Source organism: Pleurodeles waltl, chromosome 4_1, assembly GCF_031143425.1.
Source record: "Pleurodeles waltl isolate 20211129_DDA chromosome 4_1, aPleWal1.hap1.20221129, whole genome shotgun sequence".
Taxonomy (NCBI): domain Eukaryota; kingdom Metazoa; phylum Chordata; class Amphibia; order Caudata; family Salamandridae; genus Pleurodeles; species Pleurodeles waltl.
Genome location: NC_090442.1, coordinates 303,384,768 through 303,406,308, shown reverse-complemented (window position 1 = coordinate 303,406,308; position 21,541 = coordinate 303,384,768). Strand labels below are relative to the sequence as shown.

The window sequence follows — 21,541 nt, the reverse complement described above, 5'->3', positions numbered from 1 at the left end:
CTGCCATTTTGGGGAGGAAGGCCCTTACCATGGCCATATGGAATGGCAGATCAGCCAGACACAAGTTCAACAATAAAGGTCCCAATACTCATCCCTGTTTTCGACCCTTATCTCTCTTAATTTTTGCTGTGGTGGCCCATCCAGAACTGACCTTTATGTTGACCCACATATCTGAGTAGAGAGTCATAATGGAATTTATTAATTTAGATGGAATTTCCCAGGCTTCCAGCTTTGTCTCGAAACGCTGTTAAAGACTGTTTGGAAATCTATAAAGTGACAGTTTGCAGCCAAGGTTTCTTCGCTCAAGTGGGGCAAGCAGAGGACATTATCCTCCATATGCAACCTCTCTGAAAGCCTGCTTGAGTAATTGGAATTAAGTTAATGCCCTCTGCCCAGGCTTGGAGCTCCATGTTTAGAATACTGGCAAAACACTTCACCTCTGTATCAAGGAGCACAGTTAGCCTATAGTCCCCAGGAGAGGACCAACAGACCTTTTTTGTGTAGCAGTACCAGACGTGAGCCTCACCATGACTCAGGAATGGTTGGCCCCAGTAGATATTACTGGAATAGGGGGTCCACAACCAAGGCTGGGGCCCTTTTATATACTGTTGCCAGGATGCCATTTGGGCATGGAGCACCACTTGGGTGCATTGCTTTAATAACCTTCATTAGATTGGCTGGGATAATTGCTGTCTGATTGCCAGTCAATGAGCTAGATGGTCTTGGAGGCTGCTTGGAAATCATGCAGAAAGCCTTGCTTTTGTTTTTGTTTACGTTTATACCCTCAGTCCATTCCCTATGAAGACTTGAGACATATGATTCCCAAACAGCTGGAGCGACATTGCCACCTGTTGCCTGGGAATTTGGAGTAAGACTTTTGTTGATCCACATCCAGAATTTCCTTTGATCCTTTGATTTTATTATTATAAATGATTCAGACCATTGTCTGTCTTCTTCCTCTGTTCTTTGAGTGTAGAGTGCTTTTCTTTATTTTTTCCTTACCATGGTAGTCTGGGCTTGTAGCCATTTGTTTTCCCCCTTGTTTCTGGTGGTCTTCAGGGCTTCATTTAGTTGTCATTTGAAGGCACCAATTTGGTTTTTACTAATTGCTGTTAGCGTGGGCTGAAGTGATTCAGAACTGCTGGCTTATCTTGTAAGAGTGTTATCTGTCTCCTTTAACAATTCTGCCAAGGGTCCTCAAAGATTTGAGTTGAGAGGTTTGTTGCCGATTGTCAGGGTCACCTCAAGGGACTCATCCACACATGTTCCATGCCCCTTCTGGATGTCCATATTCCACCTCTCTCTATTAATAGGTTCCAGATCGTCTTGCATTCTGATAATAGCCCCTTTGGGGCAGCAAGCACACAGTATTATAACTTTGCAACTGAGGATGGCATGATCGCTGGCCAGGGTCAAAAAGACCTCAAGTTTGCCTATGAAATGAAAATGTGCCAGAGACACTCATATATAATCTAGTTTAGCCATCCTGAAGGGGAAAGAATGTGTATAGGCTTCTGGAATGTCCGTGCTACTCTGCCTTTTATGATACGAAGGCCCAGTTGGTTTAGTTGTGCTGCAAGCGCTTTACTTTGCTTATCACTCCTTTGGTACTGCGCATTAATTAGCTGAATGTCCCACATCTCATCATTAATACATGTCACACTGTTATTCAGGTCATCTTGCATTAAGTTACTGTTGAAATCACCGATCATTATCCGCATGTCATTCAGATTTAGAATATTGAGATCCCACAGGATTGGGAGCAAGACCGTCAAGGTTGATTCCCTACTAGACCTGGTGGGGTGTAAATAGAGGAACCTATTATGAGGGATACCATTGGCCTTGATCACCCACTTCTAGTTAGGGTTATTTTCAAGATGATGTAACCCCCTGTGATGGGCCGGCTTCTGATCGCCCGCACATGGACGGGACCAGTGCTGGGGCTGCCACTTGTGTTCCAGACATTCCCGGCTTCCCGGCCTGTGATTGGTGGAAAGGACTATGGGCACGGGATGCCGGGAGGTCAAATACCCCGGTGTCAGAACCTACAGGACGAGGAGGAAGAAGAGACGGGACCGCTGAGCAGGAGGAAGACGGCGAAACCCAAGGAGAAGAGGAAAACAGAAGTTGGACCCGCGAGCTGAATTTTGGAGACGGGGAATCCAGTTCTTACCGCGGAGAGAAGACCAGAGACGTCCGACGGGATCCCTGACAACAGGCAACCGGAAGGACGGAACGCTGCGCCCCGCCACGCTTCTGGAGAAGCGTGGCAGTTCCAGGTGCGTGGGCCACTGCCCGAAGCGAGAGAGAGAGGGAAGGGGGGGGAGAAGGGGGATTCACAGACAAGGGCACGTGAAGGAAAGGGGAGGGGAGAGAGAGTGTGAACTGGGGAGCACTATCACCAAATCACACCAAATACAGTATCACCTATAGGTATCACCCAAGGCACCACGCGCATGATCTTAGAGCCACAGAAGACGATAGAACATGTATGGAACCAGATAAGAAGGAAATGGAAAAGACGAAAGAGAGAAAAGAATAGCCTAGAAAGCACAGTTAACGTGAAAAACCAGAGAACAAGTATCAGAGAAGACAAAACCACAAGGGAGAGAAAGCAAAGGAAGCTCACCAAGAAAAGAGACAGGAAGAGAGAATAATAGGACTTACTGAGTGTCAAACCCTGACCACTTACCTCTGTTGTTCTGTTCTCTCCACATACGCTTCCCGGGGAAACCTGTGAGACGAGGAGACAAGAAAGAAGAGTGAAGAACAGAATAAGAGAGTTAAACCCACCCTATCCACGTCTGGAGAAGAAAGACTTAAATCTACCTTGACTGTAACCTACAGAAACCTGCTAATAAAACACCTTATATATAGAACACGTGTTTCCTGATTGATTCAACCACACCAATACAGTTACACCCCCTTTCCTGTATTTAATACCTTTGTTGTTGCCCTTAAGTTGTTCTTTACATAGATTGACACCCCAACCGAGGCGAGCCCCCAGCTTGTGAGGCCATTGCAGGGGATTCATAGAGTGTGAAATCCAGCCAGTGGGAAGAGTGTAGTACTCATGTTTCTTGGATGGCGATATATCATGTTTCCACATTCATTCATAGTTTTGTTCTTAGCTGTTGAGTCAGTTAGACCTCTTATATTCCATTAGTTTATTTTTCAGTGGAGCTCCCTATTTTGGTTTGTGATATTTTGGGGCTTTGAACTAGGATTCAGAATTCAGGGCACTTGGCAGCCACGCTTAGTCCGTGGGTATGGAATGTTGGGCTGTGTACAGACAGCCTTCGCCAGATTTGCTTTTTGTAACTGTTAGAGTGTCTTCCATAATTTCCAGGGGGTGGCTTCCTCTTGTAGTGCCCTTAGACCTGAGCCAATGGCATGCAAGTTCCTATTTTTTAAGTTACTCTCCTGGTCTATCTCTTTATTTATGCATGCAGCCGATTCCAGCAGACGAGCGGGATATTTGCTTGTCACAAGATCAACAAGTCGTATACCCCAAAGCTCAAACTGTGACCTGAAAAATAATATACCTTTCACCCCAGATACCATTTCTTGGGCAGAGAGAAAAGCACTTAAAATTTGAGGAACAATGATTCCATCATGACTAAACCAGCTGATAAGGGTGGTGGTGGTACTGTAGTGCAAGAGAGTGACTCTTATGATCTTGAAATCCAAAGACAATTCAGCAACACAAACCACTTTTTAAAAAAACTAACAGGGAACCCTCCAACTGAGATTAAAGCCAAAATACTCAGGGTAACTACCTTCGGCTTGGATGACGGTGTTCTTACACAATGGAAATTTGAATGTCTTAAAAAATAATTTCCCAGGACACCTCTTTTATACACTATATTTAAGGTCTATAAAAACACCTACCAATCCAGAGCAATCCGACCTATGATGTCTGGCTGTGGCTCAGTCCTCGAACTAATTGGGGATACAACAACACCGTCACAAAAGAGTTTGTTCCACTTACATGCACACACGTCAGGGACAGCACATGCATGATCAATGAATGAAGAATTGGATTTTGATCCTATGAGTGAACTTTTAGTCACTTTTGATATAGAATTGCTCTATGCTAGCATTCTACAGAGAGAAAGCTTAGAGGTTATTCAATATGTCTTTGGTAGACAGCCTGAACCCAGACAATTACCCACTGAATTAATTGTGGAGCTCCTGGAGATTGCTCTTACTTCTAACTACTTTGCGGATGGCAAGGATTATGATCAGCAATGCTCAGGAACTTCTATGGGTGCTATTTTTGCCCCAAATCTGGCAAATCTGTATGTGGATCAATTTGAGACCAATTTTGTATTTACAGTCCAGAATCCATTCAAAAATAATATATGCTGCTGGGAGAGATACGTAGATGATATCTGGTCAGATTCTGTTGCCACCTTAGAATCCTTTGTAGAATATCTCAGCAATACCCAGAATAACCTGAAATTTACTCACAGTAGTGACAGCAACTGTATATCATTTTTGGATCTGCTCGTCAACCATGATAATAATGAGCTGATTATGACCCTTTACAGAAAGTCAACCGAATGTACCACTCTGCTCCAATACAGACATTTCTATCCATGAGCCCTATGGCATGGCTTCCCTTATTTCCAGTTTCTGAGAGTCTGTCACAGGTGTACACATAAATATGATTTCTCCAAAGAAGCTAACATACTTTCCACTAAGCAACTTGAGTGAGGTTATCCCAGATGTCTAGCCAGGTCAGCCATGAAACATGAATGGCATAGCCCCAGAGAAGAGAATCTTCAAACTATAGGGACAACCCAATTTGACATATTGGTTTATGTCACTACATTCTGCCCAGACACCAACAAAATTTGCAATATCATAAAGAAGTACTGGCCCATCCTCTGACTGATAGGTGATATCTGTGAGCAGCCTCTCTTCTCTTACAAAAGAAGTACAAATATTACAGATCATCTGGCCCACAGCAGCAACATCAGTAACAGATCAAAGACTAACATTCTGTCATGTATGGGTCTAGACTCTATTATGGGCCATTTAAAATGCAGCAACTATGTGATATGTCAGTTCACATCCAATACTCACACTTTAAAGTATGGCAATTTTAACATTGTAACACCATACCAACTGCTTATCCAGTAGAGTGGTCTATTGTGTTTGGTGCCCTTCTGGCTTGATCTATATTGGTCAAACCACACAATAGGTGACATTCAGAATTCCGAAGGTTGAGAATGCCCCCTTGCTGTGGCATCTTTTGAAACATGGCCACGCTCCAGAAGACATCAGGTCATTAAAAAAGCATTACCGTTGCCTTGGGGAGGAGGCATTGCCTACAATCTTCAGCATATGGAGTGGAAGTGTATCATCAAATGCAACTCAGTCAATGCAGGACTAATACCATGGAAGAATCACAGAACTTCATCTCCCTCATGACAAATAATGTACTTTTCAACATTCTGCTTTGTGTTGAACCTTTGAGATTCATACTGAAATAAGGGAGAAAAAGACATTGCAGAAATAAGGACATTGTGCAATTGTGCTTTTATAATTTTCTATACTTCAGTCTTATTCCTTGTTGATATATTATAGATGTGTAAATTTGTGCATTTTCATGAGGTTTTACCATTTTGTTTTGTTTTTGAGCAAGTTACATAACCAGGTGACAATTGTTGTGATATGGATTGTGTGATAGTTTTTTAGAAGAATATGGCACTGTTGGTCCGGTCCCCTGGAACTCATCCAGTTTCCATCTCTCACGCCATTGCCTTTCTGTATCAATTAAGCATTTTTTAGAGTCAGAGAAAATTCTAAAGGTCTTTTAAGAAGATAATGCAGCCTCTATTGTACACACTTCGGCTACAGCTTTACAAGTGTCACAAAGTAAATGTTTATGTTGAAACTAAATTTGTGGGGTGTGGTCTGGCCACCAGAGTGAATGGCCGCCTGGCGGAGAGGCTCTGTGCGCCAGGCTGGATCGGCCAAGGCGGAGGCGCCATTCTCCACTTCGAGCCTCCCCCGCAGCTTCACAGACCCACGGGGGCATCGGGTCCAGGAGCCGCGAAGACCCGAAACTCGGAATGGCTGTAATTGCTGTTTCCGAAACCCGACTGCGAGAGGCCTAATGAGGTGCGCCGAGCCGCGCCCTTGAGTGTGGAACAGGACCGGGGGCGTGCGTGGCAGCAACGGAGGCCAAGAGCGCCTCACCCCCGGCGAACAAATCCGCCAGCGCCCCGCGACTCGCTCTACAAACAGCGCACACGAGTAAGGAGTAGGGAGGGTGTGCCCCTCCCCCCCCAATGTGCAGCATATGATTAACCCACCCTGCTAAGTACCGCGGCTTGATAGCGGAGCCAAAATGGAGCCCTGTAACACAAGGCCCTTGATCAGGTGAGGAATGGTGGGCCTCCTGAAAGGAACACCGACCCTGGCACCCCAACTCTGAATGTACATTGTGAGGCTTACTAGGAACACCTCTGGCACGTATGCTGGAGAGAGCAGTACAGTTTTATACATAGTCTTCTTGACAGAAGCTGGCATCATCCCCAGAAGGACTGACAGGGAGATCCTCGTTAGGGCGACGTGGGTGATTATTCCAGCAGAGCATTACAAAAGGAGGGGCCTTTTGCATGTCTACAGCGGCGCTACGATTGAGGTCACAATAAGCCTGCCCCCACCCGGATCCCTCACTACGGCCACCGTTCTTCTACCTCCTATTCCTCCACTTCCACATCAGTTGGGCAGTCTGAGGTGGACCTAGACCTGGTACGATTTGTTCCCAGCAGTCCCAGAGACGGGGTTTATGAACACCCAGATCGTCTAGACGAGAAGGAGGGAACAGCCTACTCACCCTATGTGAAAACCCTCCTCTAGGTCCAACCTGCTGGATTGACCTTCTACAACTGCTGCAGTCGCGGTAGCCTGGCCGACTACGCTACGGACTACGAGAAGCGGGAACGGGGTCCGACACACACGTTCCTACCAGGTGTTTTATTTCTAGGGCCTTCGTAACTTTGGGGAAATGCCAAACAGAAAGCCTTCAGGTAAACACTCCCGCCAGCTGCTGTTCTCTGAGGCCATTGCACAACCAAAAATCATGGCGGCGCAGATGGTCCCTCCATGTCCCGAGCCCTCGCCAGCTGACCTCCCTACGTTGGAGGCGACAGACCGCATATTGCATGAGCTTGACGCGGTGGGACGCCGCCTGGAGGTGATGGATTAAAAAATAACAGACCTAACTGTGGCCTCCTCCTCCATTTGGGCTGACAACGCTGGCTTCCGGGAGACAGCAAATGACTTGGACCAACGCCTCACGGCTGTGGAGGGCCAGGTGGCGGCGCTGCCCGACCAGGAGGCAGAGTTGCGGTCCCTTCGGGCAAAGGTCACTGTCTTGGAGGATAGGAGTTGCAGGGGCAACGTACGCTTTTTCGGTATACCAGAACACAAGGAGGGATCTGGTATCAAAACTTTTCTCAAAACCCTCCTGTCCAACCTTACAGGTTTGGAGTTCTCGCCACCATTGGAGTTCCAAAGAGTTCATGGGATTGGCCCTTTACACAAAGCGACCTCCGACAAGCCCCGTCCTATCATCGCATGTTTTTTGCGCCATGAGCAGGCCCGCCAGATCATTTCAGCAGCCAAAACACAAGGCCCGTTCTTCCTAGAGGGTCACGAGATAAGGGTGTCAGCAGATTTCTCCAGACTAACAAATGAAAAGCGGAAGGCATTTTTGGCTCTCCACCCGCAACTTCAGAACCTGGATATTAAATATGGCCTTTTTGAACCAGCTCGTATGTGGATTACATATAAAGGCAAATCCAGATACTTTACCGAACCCGAGGACCTCGGCTCCTTCCTGAACAGTCTTGCCCCCCACCCCATGGACACTGCCTCCGCGCATCTGGAATTTGACTCCCTCCCTGCCGGGGATACCTTCGCTGCTCCATCCCCGTTGTCTCATCCTCAGCGCCCAACCTCGCAAAAGAGCGGCAGAATATACGAACGATCACCTAAATCTCAGGACTGTCGTGACCATGCCCTTCAAGCAGTGATTGACCACACTCAGGACTAGGGCAGAGACAAGTCCCGTTCTCCCTTGAAACCAACAATCGATGAGCATCCATGACACCGGCCCTCTGAGCGCCTGGAGGACATCTTGATCTTAACCCGGCACCAGATTCTCCCCCCTTGAGACAACTGATTGTCAAATTCAACTGTTATTATCGATGCCATCCTCTATGGTGAGAGGGGATTTGGGACGGATCTGGGCCAATGCAAAGTTTTACTGTCAATGATAGGTTTGAGGTGATCTTCGCCTACTTTATTACCAACACTTTGCTGTTTTGGGGTTAGAATTACGGTCGGAAATGTGGAAGCCACAGTGGTGGCAGACGTCCTGTTCAATTACTGTCACATATTTTCTCTGATACAGTTGCTATAAGAGGCATTTATGGAATGTTATTGTATTACGTATGGCATTGATTATCCTATGCGAATCATATAACTGACCTTTGGTTGTAGGTTATGACCCTACCGACAGAGACCATTGGTTCCCTTTCTCCTGCACTCCCCCACCTGAGTTTTCTATGCTATCTCCCTGTAGAACTGTGGCCACAGGACGTCTCCTCCTCCCCTCCTGACAAGTCTCCCCCATGTCCCCTCAGCATTTCTTACATCCCGTCTAAGGGAAAGGCTAGCCGTCCTCCTGTAAATTACTTACTCACACTTGCCAAACTAGAGGGATGTACAGTGCGCTTGCGTAGCGGGATTTTGGCTCTCACATCGTGCTTTCTGGGGGCCATCACGCCTTCCCTAGAGGTCCCCTAGACAGAGTTACACGGCTACTCCCCTGCTCATAGCCCCTGACAACAGCGGTCGTACATTTGCCAACCTTTGAAGCAGACTCCCTTGGTGCTGATAGCCATGGTCTGGGATGGAGGCTGCACAGCCCTCACCCTTTCTGTGTGTGCAGCAGGGCACCACCTCACAATTACCCACTTGGGTGACCGACCAGATTACAACCCCTCCCGCCACATCTCTTCGTAGAACGTCCTGTTATACTCCATATTTCATATTCCCTATCTCCTAATTAATAATTCATATCTCATGATCCATTATGTCCCGCCTTCCCAAACTTCATCCTTCATACTTATAGCTTTTTGCGCCCTGCCACTTGCCAGTCAACATTGCCTAACAATGAGGCTCCTTAGCGGGCCTACCGGATTGTAAGTGAACTACTAGTCCCCCTCCTCTCCCACCCATTGGCGTCCTCCCAGCACGCGGGCCTTACAGGTTCTGACCCACAGTTTAGTAGGACTCCTGGTAGCGAGATACACCTCGCTCACTGCTGTCTTCATTCCTCTCCCCTTTTCCTATAATCCTTTACTTTTTTCTTAGCTCTTTACACCCCTTTTCTGCCTTCTGAGCTTGTTAGATTGTTTGCTCTTTTCTGATCGTCTGGGAGCTTCTTATCCCTCTCCATTTCTTTCCTCCCCTGCTCCCCCTGCGTTTTCCCTATTTCCCTGTCTTGCTCCTTTGTCTGCTTGACTTTCTTTTCTCTTGTGACCGAGGGCTTTATTCACACCTTCCCCCTTTCTTTATTTGTCTTTCACCAGCTCACGCCTTCTTTGAGCTTTATTACTCCTAGCATCTCTTTTCCTTCCCTCTATCATCGAACACAGAACCCTTTGCTTCCCTTTGACTAGGCTTCCACTACGCCCAATAATGGGGTCGACGATCCCACTCACGGTTATGTCTTGGAACGTACATGGCATGACCCACTATATCAAGCGTCAGAAGGTCCTATCTTATCTCCGCTCCAAAAAAAACGACATTGCCCTTCTACAGGAAACACACCTTTCCCCCTCAGAGTCAGAAAAACTCCGTAGAGATTGGGTGGGCAGGGTGCTTTTCAGCGGAACACCATCTGTACACAGTGGAATGCAGGGCTCAGGGAGGAGATGTTGAGTGGCGATACTTATTCGTCATTCCTTACAGTTCTGGGTTCTTAAGACATGGTGCGACCCGTAAGGGCGCTACGCCCTCACCAAGCTCACCATAGGCTCTTCTACAATCTGTATCGGTTCCATATATGCTCCCACGGGCTCCAAACGCTCCTTTTTCCTCTCTCTCAATCGTCTATTAACACAGATTGGCACCTCCCAATATATAGTAGGTGGGGATTGGAACATTGTGCAGGATGCCATCCTGGATCGCTCAAGTGGTCTTGATGCGGGCAATAACGCAGACCGGGCCCTCCTACATGACGTCCTATCGGACCATGGTTTGCTGGATTACTGGCGCCTCTCCCACCCCTCTGACCGAGAATACACTTTTGTTTCCTCGGTCCACGGGACTCAATCTTGGCTACACCATTTTATGATTAATCATCGGTTATTGCAGTCGATCCAAATGTCCGAAATTCTTCCGGCCGCACTGTCTGATCATTCCCCAGTTTTATTAACCCTAGAGCTAAGCTTGGTCTCACCCGGCTGTCAGCCTTGGTGTCTTTCAAATCCCAGATACCAAACCCCGAAGGGAAAGGAACAACTTAAATCACACGTGGCCGCATACCTTCAGAATAATAAGGGCTCGGTTCCCTCACCCCAGCTTCTCTGGGCGGCGGCAAACGCAACGATTAGAGGACATCTCATGAGAGATGCGGCCTTTTCCAATGCTCAAAGGAGGGATCAACAGAGCAAACTAGGAGATTGTATTGTCCAGGCCACCCGGGAGTATACCCGAACGCCCACCCCGTCCAGTCGTCGCCGCCTAGAACGAGCCAAAATGGAGCTCAACTCCCTTTATACCTCGCGGGCGGAATATGCCTTACAACGGATGAAAGGTCGCCACTATGAACATGGAAAGAAGGCAGGTCGCCTTCTGGCTGCCCAACTCCGTCAAAGGGAGGCAGCACTGGCCATACCAGCAATACGTAATCATGACGACACGTTTATTACGCACCCTCAGGCAATTGCAGATTAATTCGGACATTATTTCCAAGCCCTATATACCCAAGAAACAACTGAGGATACTAATAGTTTGTACGCCTTCCTTGGGAGAGAAAACATACCCTGCCTCTTGGCTGAAGGCAGAGCGCTCCTAGAGGGTGACATCAGCAAAGAGATCCAACAGGCGATAGCCAATTTACAATATCATAAGGCACCTGGGGAGGATGGGTTAATGTCCGAATTTTATAAATGGACAGGAACTGACACTGTAGATGCCTTATATGAGGCATTCCGGGGGGCTGACCAGATGGGTTCCTTACACCCTCTCTCCCACAAAGCTTCCATTACAGTCTTACCCAAGCCAGGTAGGGACCCTCCTCTGTGTGGAAGCTACCGCCCCATATCGCTCCTCAATGGGGATATAAAGATATTGGCATCTCGCCTCAAGAAGGTCATTCCCTCCCTAGTTCACCACACACAGGTGGGTTTCGTGCCGGGCCGCTCATCAAGAAATCATCTCCGTATCTCTTTGAAATACTAAAACGTTTTGGCCTAGAGACTAGTTTTATCAACAGAGTGCGCTTACTATATGACTCCCCGACGGCCCAGGTAAACTGTGAAGGGTTCCTCTCAGACACCTTCTCGATCCACAGAGGGACACGACAGGGCTGTCCGCTATCCCCATTATTGTTCTTATTGGCCATGGAACCCTTAGCAGCAGCTATTCGCAGCTCCAACCTTACATCTGGAATTTCGGTCCCAGGCGGAAGTCCCGTCATTTACTTATATGCGGATGATATTTTACTTACTCTCACTGACCTGCCCAATTCCCTCCTAGCCCTTAGAGAGATCCTAACGGAATTTGAACATCTTTTGGGCTATCTAATTAACTGGGATAAGAGTGAAGCACTACCATTATATCCTGTAACAGTCAGCACTTCAGTTCAGGGACTCCCGATCAAATGGAAACAATCACGTCTTCATTACCTGGGCATTGACATTAACAAAGGTTTGGATAAAATGGTGACGGACAATTTGCTTAGCAATATGAAACGGGATTTTGAGAAGTGGAACCATTTAGGCCTCTCTATGTGGGGCAGAGTGCAGGCGGTACAAATGGTGACCTTACCAAGATTTTTAGATGTCTTGGGCATGCTCCCCTTGCAAATACCCTTATCTATCCTTTGAGAGATAGATCATTGCATCCGAGCTTTCATCTGGGGGTCCGTACGTCCACGGCTTCCTAGATCCGCACTACTAGCCCAGCATGAGTTTGGAGGTCTGAGTCTTCCCTCAGTCGAACACTACGCCTCCGCATTGCATCTCTCACAATTGAATTTTTTACCCCAGGGATTAAGGGATCCGCCACTCTGGGTGGAAGTAGAACAGACACTTACGGGCGCCTCATCAGGCCTCCAGATGCTCTATGATGCAGGTCCGGTATATCAGGGAACCACTAATCCTATGCTTGGAGCTATATGGAAAGCATGGCGGCAAGCACACCGATCCTTAAAAGTGGATCTCCATATACATGATAGAGCCCCATTATGGGGCAATAAAAGTTTTCAAATGGGGGGAATACTATTTTTTGGAGAGAGTGGTGCTTGAGAGGTCTCACGCGAGTGGATCAGCTCATATCGGGAGACAAATGGAAGTCGTTCTCAGAGCTCAAGCAAGAATTTGATCTTCCTGAACATTATTCATGGTGTTTCCTCCAGCTCCGACATTGTCAGGTGAGACATCTAGGGAACCCCCCCGGTGACTTATACAATCCCCAGTACTCCAATACCTGAAAACCTGGGGTCAATTGAAGGGGGCTGTATCTGGACTGCAGGCATTGTTAAACCGACATCTCTTCTCACTCCCCCTCCTTAATTCCCTCAAGAATAAGTGGCAGGCGCGTTTACAGATCGACTACGACCTAGAGGATTGGGCAGATTTAATTGAGGCCAGAGACCGGGGTGCTCAAGAGGCCCGCTTGAAATGTTGTCTTTTTAAAACCTTACATGATTGGTATTGGACCCCCCAGAAACTGCGTTCTGCAGGATTACTGTCTCACGCCTCTTCTTGGAGATGCCCACACGCTCATTGTGATTTGCCCCATATTTTACATGATTGCCCGGCCATTCAGCCTTTTTGGCGGTCGGTGGGGAATACCCTTAGGGAAGCGTTACCCCTGCCGTCTCTCCTCACCCCTTCCCTTTTACTACTGCACGACACTGGAGGGCTCTATGAACTTTCCCGACCACAATGCCGTTTATTGCACACCGCACTGGCCACAGTAAAACTATGTATCCTCAGGCATTGGCGTGCGGCAGCCACCCCTTCCCATGAAGAATGGATCACTGCAATGTACCAGGCAGCTTCCCACGAACAACTTATATGTGACTTACAGGATAGAGCAGATGTGTTTTTACAAAGATGGTCGCCCTTCCTCTCTGGGCCAGTGAGCTGAGTTCTTCCTATGAGAGGTCCCAATAAAACCACCCGGAAGGAGCTCCACTTCTCTGATCCATTTGCCATTATTCATCGATTAGCTCCATCCCTTTCGATCCTGTAATGGCCTCCATTGAATGCAAGCACGCACTCTATCGAGGCTGTACTGATCCTCTAGTCCTATCTCTTTCCCTCCCCTTTCTCTCTCCCCTGTCTTTTCTATTTTCATTTTCATTATCTCCTCCTTTTCATGTCCTCGTCGTTTCGCCTATTTTATGTCCTCTGTTCTGTCCTCTTTCCATATTTGTGTAGTTCTTCCCCCCTCGGTCACTACCGCTATCACTGCCACTTCCATTACTCTTATCATTATTAATTTCTTTCTCGTACGCATTTCCACTTTTGTCTCCGCTCCTTTTCTTTCTTCTTTCTTCTTATTCTTATTCACATTCTTTCTCCCATTCTATCCTCCCCTATTTCTCCTCCTAGCACTTTTGTCTTGTCCAAACCTTTATTGCTTTCTTTTTTATTGCATAATCATAGTGATACCCTTCTCTCTTTGCTAGTCTGGTTTGTATATTCCTCCTCCTTCAGATAAGCTCCCCCCCTCGCTGATGACCATTTCATATTAGTTTCTTCTAGCATCCAGGGATGTCTAGTCTCTTTGCCTGCATTACTCTCATTGGGGAGTTTTTACACTTCTGTGTCCCCTTCTTTCACATTCAGGACCCCTTTCAATTTTCTCTCTCCCCATTCCAAGGGCAGGTTACTATCCTTTTTTACAATATACTGGGACGTTGTTCTTTGTCCTCAGCTCATACCTTCTAGCTGGAGGTCTCCCAGAGTTATCTTTTCTCCATCGTTCATCATCTTCCTATAACAATCTAATACTGCCCGTCCCTCTCGCTTACCTAGTGAAGGGATGCTTTGGGAGGGTAGGTTTGTCCCTATCCCTTATTGGGGTTAGGGGCAGAGCAGAGAGAGAATGTTGGAACTTTATTATGTCCTTATGCTGGAATTACGATACTATACTAGAGTTACACCATCAAGTTATTGTGTTCTTGCTTTATGGTTTTATTATAGTAGGATAATGTATTAGTGTATTCTTGTCCTACTGTACTATGATTATTTTCTCTATGCTATGATAACAATAGCTGTATGCCATGGACCCAGATATTCTCCTAATTTGTTTATTATCCTTACGTGTGTTCGGTACGCAAGTCTTTAAGGCCTATGGTCTGCTCTTTTTTATATTGATTTGGATTATGAAAACAATAAAAAAAAGTACAACACAAAAAAAAAAGAAAGAAACTAAATTTGTTAGAAATCTGAGCAAGTGTTCTGCGTGTCTTAAAATATTTTCTGAAAAAACTACCTATTGCTGCAATTAAATGGACACGATTATATACTAAATAGATTTGCACAATCAAATGACTGTGTTGTCATGAGCACAGCGCATTTTCAGTTGTATTGGTGTTCACCATTCGTAAAAGGCCTGCTATATAATACGTTGCAAAAAATAAACTTAAATATTTAATAATGCAAAAAATTACATTCGACTTTTGAAAGCAACTGCACTATGGATGTCTCCTGCAAAGCACAGATTCCCGCCAAAGTAGCATCTAAATGATAATGCTCGAAGCAACATCTCAGTGATAAATTCCTGTCATTTTCCTCAGTGACCTAATCATAAAAGTGAGCACTTTAATTACAGGCGCCAGTAAAACAGGCAGAGAGTTTCCACAGGTTGTAATCTGTGTGCGCGGCAAGGAAGGGTAGAATCTGAGAATAAAAATTCATCCTTACCTGGTATAGTCCTCTGCGGAAATGACAAGCACGAGTTTAACTATTTCTTACAGCATGGAAATTGCTCCTGTGGACCTTTTATTTTAGCATAATTATCCTTCTGCTGCCTATAACCTTTCAGGATGTGAAAAACAACAAATCAGCATATTTTTGTAAATTGTATTCCTCACACTTATTGGTTATAAGGGCTGTAGGAATTCTGCGCCAGAGGAGGGCCCAATTATGCAGCGGATTGACTAAATTGCGCGGCAAGAAAAGGCACATTTATGCAATGCAATGTGGCACAATCTGTAGCAGTTTTACTGCATTATTTTGCAAATTTGCTCGTTAACACTTTTTGGATGAATGTATTTTTTTCTCATTAAAATCGATTAAAAACCTAAATATGGTAATCAGCATCCTAAATGTGGTGTTATTGTTGTGTTGTTTAGGTGGGGGGCGCCTCAGTGATGGCAGTCGGATTATGGACTATTATTGAAAAAAGTGACTTCCTGAGCTTGCTTGCCTCCAGTACCTTTGCTGTTGCCGCATACATCTTGATCTTTGCTGGTAGTTTCGTGATGATGCTCGGGTTTCTGGGATGCTGTGCAATCATCCGCGAGAAAAGGAGCTGTCTTTCATTGGTACGTATTTGCATTTCATATTTCATAAGGGACTTTGATAGCACGATATAATTAAATTCCGAAATACAAAACAAAGGAATGCACTAAACTGGAAATCATTAATGAGGTACAAGCTTACTAATTGCTCAGATATTCATACAAAGATGCAGATGTTTCTAACCAACTTGCGTTAATGATTGAGATGAGACGGAACTTCTAAAATCTCTTTTGCTGGACAGTATTCGGAGGCGGCTGGTAACATTTGAAAGTGGTGTGGGGTAAAGGTTGGGTATGACTTCTAGTCAGGGAGCGAAGTAAGCACGCTTAATGGAAAAACGTGGGGTACGGGGAGGTCCTCCTTCCGAGAAAAACAAAAACTGAAAAAAGATTGGCAAATGGTGCATTTTAAAGCAAATGCATTTAATGAGAAAGCAAGGTGCATAAAGCAGTGGGAATAGTCTTGAAATATTAAACTCATTAAAAACTTCCCAGTAGCTTACCACGTATGTTCAACAGTTACTGTAATATGCAGATTGTAAAGCACCGCACCTTCAGGCTCTATAAAATGGGCGTTTGCCCAGTGTCTTGCACTGTATGCGTCAATTTTGGAAGAAAACGCACTAACCAGGCTGCAATCAGTCACATAACAATATGCATGGCAGGTGTTTAAGTGGGATGAAATGTGGGATTTCTCTATGGTGGCCTCTCTATGTTACTGCATCCAGATATTTAGCACAACACTGACACACACCTAAAACCTGCCAATACTATTAGCTTTGTCAATGATTGTTAGCTGTTTAAGATAATTGAGTAACAAAAAAGATCTATTTTAGAGTTGTAATTGTTTATTGAGAAAGTATAATAGTATTGGGATACAGTGAACATTGTATCAATATGTAACATGTAAATAACATTTGAAGTTTATCTGCTGAGTCTAAAGAGAGGATGGGGGGATAGGAGGATAAAGCAGGATATGAAAAAGAATAGAAAGGTGAAAAGGGAGAAAAAGAAGGGGGGAGTATAAACAGAAGGAAGGGGTGTGGCGGCACCTGAGAAGGGCCTAAAGGCACATGGCCAATAGAGCTAAATACTGTATCTAAAGGATAACAATAATAATAATAAAAACAATGAAGTCCCAATCGTCAGCGTACCAGTATTCCAGAGCGTGCCCCACTTTCTTGACAGCTGTGAAGCACATTCAGAATCTAGAGGTCTAGAGGTATCCTGAGCAGGTCATATGACTTATCGCGCCACAGGGACCATGGAGGAAGGGGGGATGAAAGACCTGATGGTAACTAAGCCAAGGTAGGGAGACAAGGTAGCGTAGTAGTGGGTAGTTAGTAGCGTCTCTGAGCCGTCCGTCCCGATGCGCGCATAAAGTTCGTAGGTCTAGAAAGTCTAGAAGAAGGGAGATGCAGGTTAAGCCATAGTGGGGCTCGGGGCATGCCTAGAGTATCTACTGGGCTAACAGTAAGGACAGTCATATGTAATCGTACATATCAGTTGGAGGTGGAATATATGGACACAGTATGTAGTAGGTTCTAGGAGCATTGAGTATAGTGTAACTTGGGGAAGTACAACTTTTGAGGTAGAGAGGAGTAAGATATTGTAGAGTATCTTGGAAGTGGTTGAAGTAGGTCATAGTGAGGTGGAAGAAAAGGAAGAGTAGTGAATAAGGTATGAAAAGAGAAAGGCTAGGTGGAGGAGAGAAAAGGTGAGGAAAGATTAAAGAGGAGCTAAGAATATCTGAGGGGAATTAAGAACGGAGGAACTGAGGTAGTGAGGGCACCCAATGTCCGGCGTTCATCGCAATTTAAGGAGACAGGTGGGTTGGGGGGAATATGGGGAGGGGTGAGGGGGTAGTATAGGTGGGCATACTGGGCTGGGGGAGAAATAGTGAGGAGAGGGGGTGGGGGCATTCTGCATTGGTGATAGTCATGGGCATGGAGGTGAGCAGGTGGTGTAGTCCCTATGAGGCATCGGCAAGAAAAGGTGCCCATGTCTGTCTGAATAGGCCGACTTGATCTTGCATACTATATATGGTACGTTCATAGGATGCAATCCAAACCATTGCCACCATCCATTCCTCCGGGGTAGGGGGGGAAGGAGATCTTCAGTGGCGTAGCACACAAATCTAGGCCGTTGCTAGGGCAGTGTGTAGTAATCGGTGTTGCAGACGGGTCAAGTCATGGAGGTTCTCCATGTCGTGAAGAAGTATGAGACCAGAGGAGAGCGGTGTCCGCAGCGTCATAGAGGCTTCAGAGGTAGTACCCACCGTATCCAAGAGGGGTTATTCCGAGGGATAGTCGCTGATGATATGGATCCGATCACACCAGGTCTCTGGGCATCGCCAGCATTCTGCGTGTGGAAGAAGACCGACCCTGTGTAGTTTTGCAGGGGTCCAATACCAATTATGGATTATTTTAAAAAGGCAAAATTTCAGCCGGGCTTCCGGGTGCCTCTATCCAGAGCCACCATTATCTCAGTCCAGTTCTCGTTGTCGAATTCTAGTTGGAATCGTGTCCAGCATTTTAAGCACAGTGGTTCAAGGTGGGGCTGCGAAAAGAGATGTTGTGTAATAACATCATATATGCCCACCATCATGCCCTTGGAGTGACCCCAAGATTTAATCGCAGCATCTATTGGTCTCAAAATCAATAGCATAAGTGAAGTACAGCAGTGTGACCATCTGTACCGCCTGTACCCTGCCTCACATGGAAGTCCAACTTCATGAGGGGGATGAGTGGCTTCAGGTTATCGCCATCATACGCTCCAATCCTCAGTTAACATGGATCCCTAGATACTTAAGGCGGAGCGGCGTTCAGTGGCATGGGAAGCTGTGTATTGCTGCCATTGTGATGAGGAAGAGGGGTAGTGCTTCACATTCGTCCCAGTTCACCCGATACCAGTTAGGGTTGCAAAGCTATCAATGATCTCCATCAAGGCCGGGAGGGAATGGTCCAGGTCTGTGAAGGTAAGTAGGATGTCATCTGCATATAGAGAGAGTTTGGAGATCACTCCTCTTATAGGTGTTCTAACGAGCAGTGGGGATTGACGGATGGTGGCCACTAGTGGTTCCAGGGCCAGGAGGAATAGTAGCGGCGAGAGACGACAGCCTTGTTTCGTCCCTCTGCAGACTGGGAAAGGGTCTGAGAGAAAGCCTCCACAATTGACCTGTGCTGTTGGTAATCATTAGGTGTACTTTAGCAATGAATTGGTCACCCAGGCTGAATTTTCTCAAAGTTGCAAATAAGTAGCTCCATTCAATGCGATCAAATGCTTTTTCAGCATTGAGGGATAAGGCTAGAGCTTCTTCTGACATGTTTCTAGCGTCCCACAGGGCTTGGGAGAGAGTGCGGATGCGGTTTTTGGAGGTGTGTCCTGGGACGAATCCTACCTGCGTGTGATATATTAAGGACAGAAGAACCTTATGTAGCCGGGCTGCTAATACAATGGCTAGGATTTTGATAACTCCATTTAAAAGAGAAATGGGGTGATAGTTTATTGCATTGGAGGGAGTCTTGCTCGGGTTTGGGTATAACTGTGATCACTGCCTGGTTCGAGATTGCGCCTAGTGAGCCTTCTCAGTTGGCCTCCCCGAAGGCCTCATACACAGAGTTGACTGCCTCCACGCCTCGCCTGGTGATTTGTGATATGGGAGGTTGGAGATGGCCTGTGCTATTTCAATCTTATTAATCTCCCTGTTGAGCAGGGCTTGGCCCTCGTCTGAGAGGTAGGGGAGATGGGTTTTCTCCAAGAAGGCTATCACCCTAGCTGGGCTTGCAACCTCTTCTGGGGTATACAGACGTTGATAAAAGTCCACAAACTCATTAACGATGTCCTGTGGTCATGTTAGGAGCTCCTCCTTGGAAGACATGATAGCGGGTAGGTCCTGGGCCGCTTCTCTCTGGCACAGCTGAGACAACCACCCTTCTCCCCTTGTTTGTAGTGTAGTCCTTGCAGGCGCTGTAGTGCATATTCGGCCAGGGATGTGTAAAGTTAGTTGAGGGCCGTACGGGCCTGATCTAATTGCTGACGGTATGGCACAGAGGGTTGTGCTGTGTACTGTTGGGTGAGGTATGTGATATCATGCTCTAGTTCTGTCTGGTTTGTTAACCATTGCTTGTTGGAGTGCGGTATTGATGCACTGCAAAGTGCCAGGGGAGACAAGACCTGTATTGACTGATAACATGCCCAGGGAGTAAACCGATAGACCACACTCCAAGATATGAGAATCCCAAATCTGGGTCACTGTGTTGTGTGTCACTAGGAACTAGTCCAAGTCGGACTGAATTCCATGTGCAGATGCCAAAAATGTGTATTCCCTATTGGATGGGTGCATTAACCTCCAGTCGTCCACTAGTCCATGGTCTGAGGACATGTCAGTGAGAAGGGCTCTGTCTTGGTTGTTGCATGTGTCTAGGGGCCCAGACCTATCTAAAACTCTGTCTCAGGTCAAGTTCCAATCACCTCCTATGATGTAGTATGTGGCCCTAGTCTCAGTGAAGGTGCGGTTGATATGGAGAAAGAACAAGCGCTTGGGGCCTATGGGTGCGTAGAAGGAGCCGACACATAGGGAGAAACCACCTATTTTTAGTATTGCAAATATGTATCTGTGTATGGGATAAGAAAAGAAGAAGAGAGGGAAGAAGGAAGAGGGATACAGGAGGGAAAGGGGAGGTGAAGTAGGTGACCAGGGAGGGCCGCAGGTCTACCTACCTGTGGGCAGGAGCAGAGTCCTGAGGGTTTGGGTCTGTGGACTGCGGGTCCAGACCTGTGGAGCTATTGCACTCGGCCGGGCCCCAGCCGGAGGTAGGTCACCCACGGCAAGCCGCTATCGTGTAAGAAATGGTGGCCACCACCAAGTGGGACTAGCTAAAGGAGGGATGGGGAAGGGACACAGAAGCTCGCTGGAGGGGGGGGATAGGGGGGGGGGGGCAAAGCTCGCATTTCTCCAAGTTCTACTACGAATACTTTTACTACTACTACCAATCCACTCCCTAGGCTGGGGGGGTAAGCACAGTGACATCAAGACAGATAATAGCATCAAAGAATAACTGATACATGATGAATAGAGAATGATGTCACACTTATAGCCACAGTTGGCAATACTAGTTGGTTTGAGCAGCCTTGGTAACAGTAACAGTGGTCCCTCAACTCTTGTAACGATGACCATTGTTCTGTGTGCTCTACAGAGAGGCCATCCCACTGGCAGGAACTTTAATTTGCTTATGGCATCAGCACCACAACACTTGGCACAATCAAAGTATGCACCATGCCAGAGTAATAAGATGCATGAAAAAATATAGATACACAACATGATGAAGTAACCAAAACTCTTGGGGAATGCAAGATCAAGTAAAACATGCAATAAAAGAGGAACTGAACCACTGATATGCATTTCCTTAATTTTTGTAACTTCACTGTTTATAAATCACTGTTTTTGGTATTAATGTCAAGGGCATGAAGATAGTGGCAATTTTATCACAATGCAGCATGCAACTGACTAACAATTATTTATTTATTTGCATGATTAATTAAAATCTTAGCAAATAGTCAGATAAATATACAATTATTTCCACGTAGACACAAACAAACGTCCTTATGTTGCCGGCCTAACAACATATGGGGGAAAGCAATATTTGCTAAAGCTAAACACAGTTAAAATTTAATATCCACTATAAAATTCTTGAATTTATGCTAAAACAATGATAAGAGTAACTGAACAATAATTAAAAAGCGCAAACT

The 21,541-nt window shown here is 46.1% G+C and overlaps 1 protein-coding gene across 1 annotated transcript in view; it reads left to right on the top strand.

Moving 5' to 3' along the window:
• Positions 1-21,541, top strand: part of LOC138287710 (tetraspanin-11-like) — a 1,278,137-nt gene that overhangs the window by 436,360 nt on the left and 820,236 nt on the right. Inside the window, exon 3 of the mRNA XM_069228392.1 lies at positions 15,623-15,814. Within this exon, the coding sequence (XP_069084493.1) occupies positions 15,623-15,814 (192 nt within the window). The remainder of the gene's footprint in view (positions 1-15,622; positions 15,815-21,541) is intronic.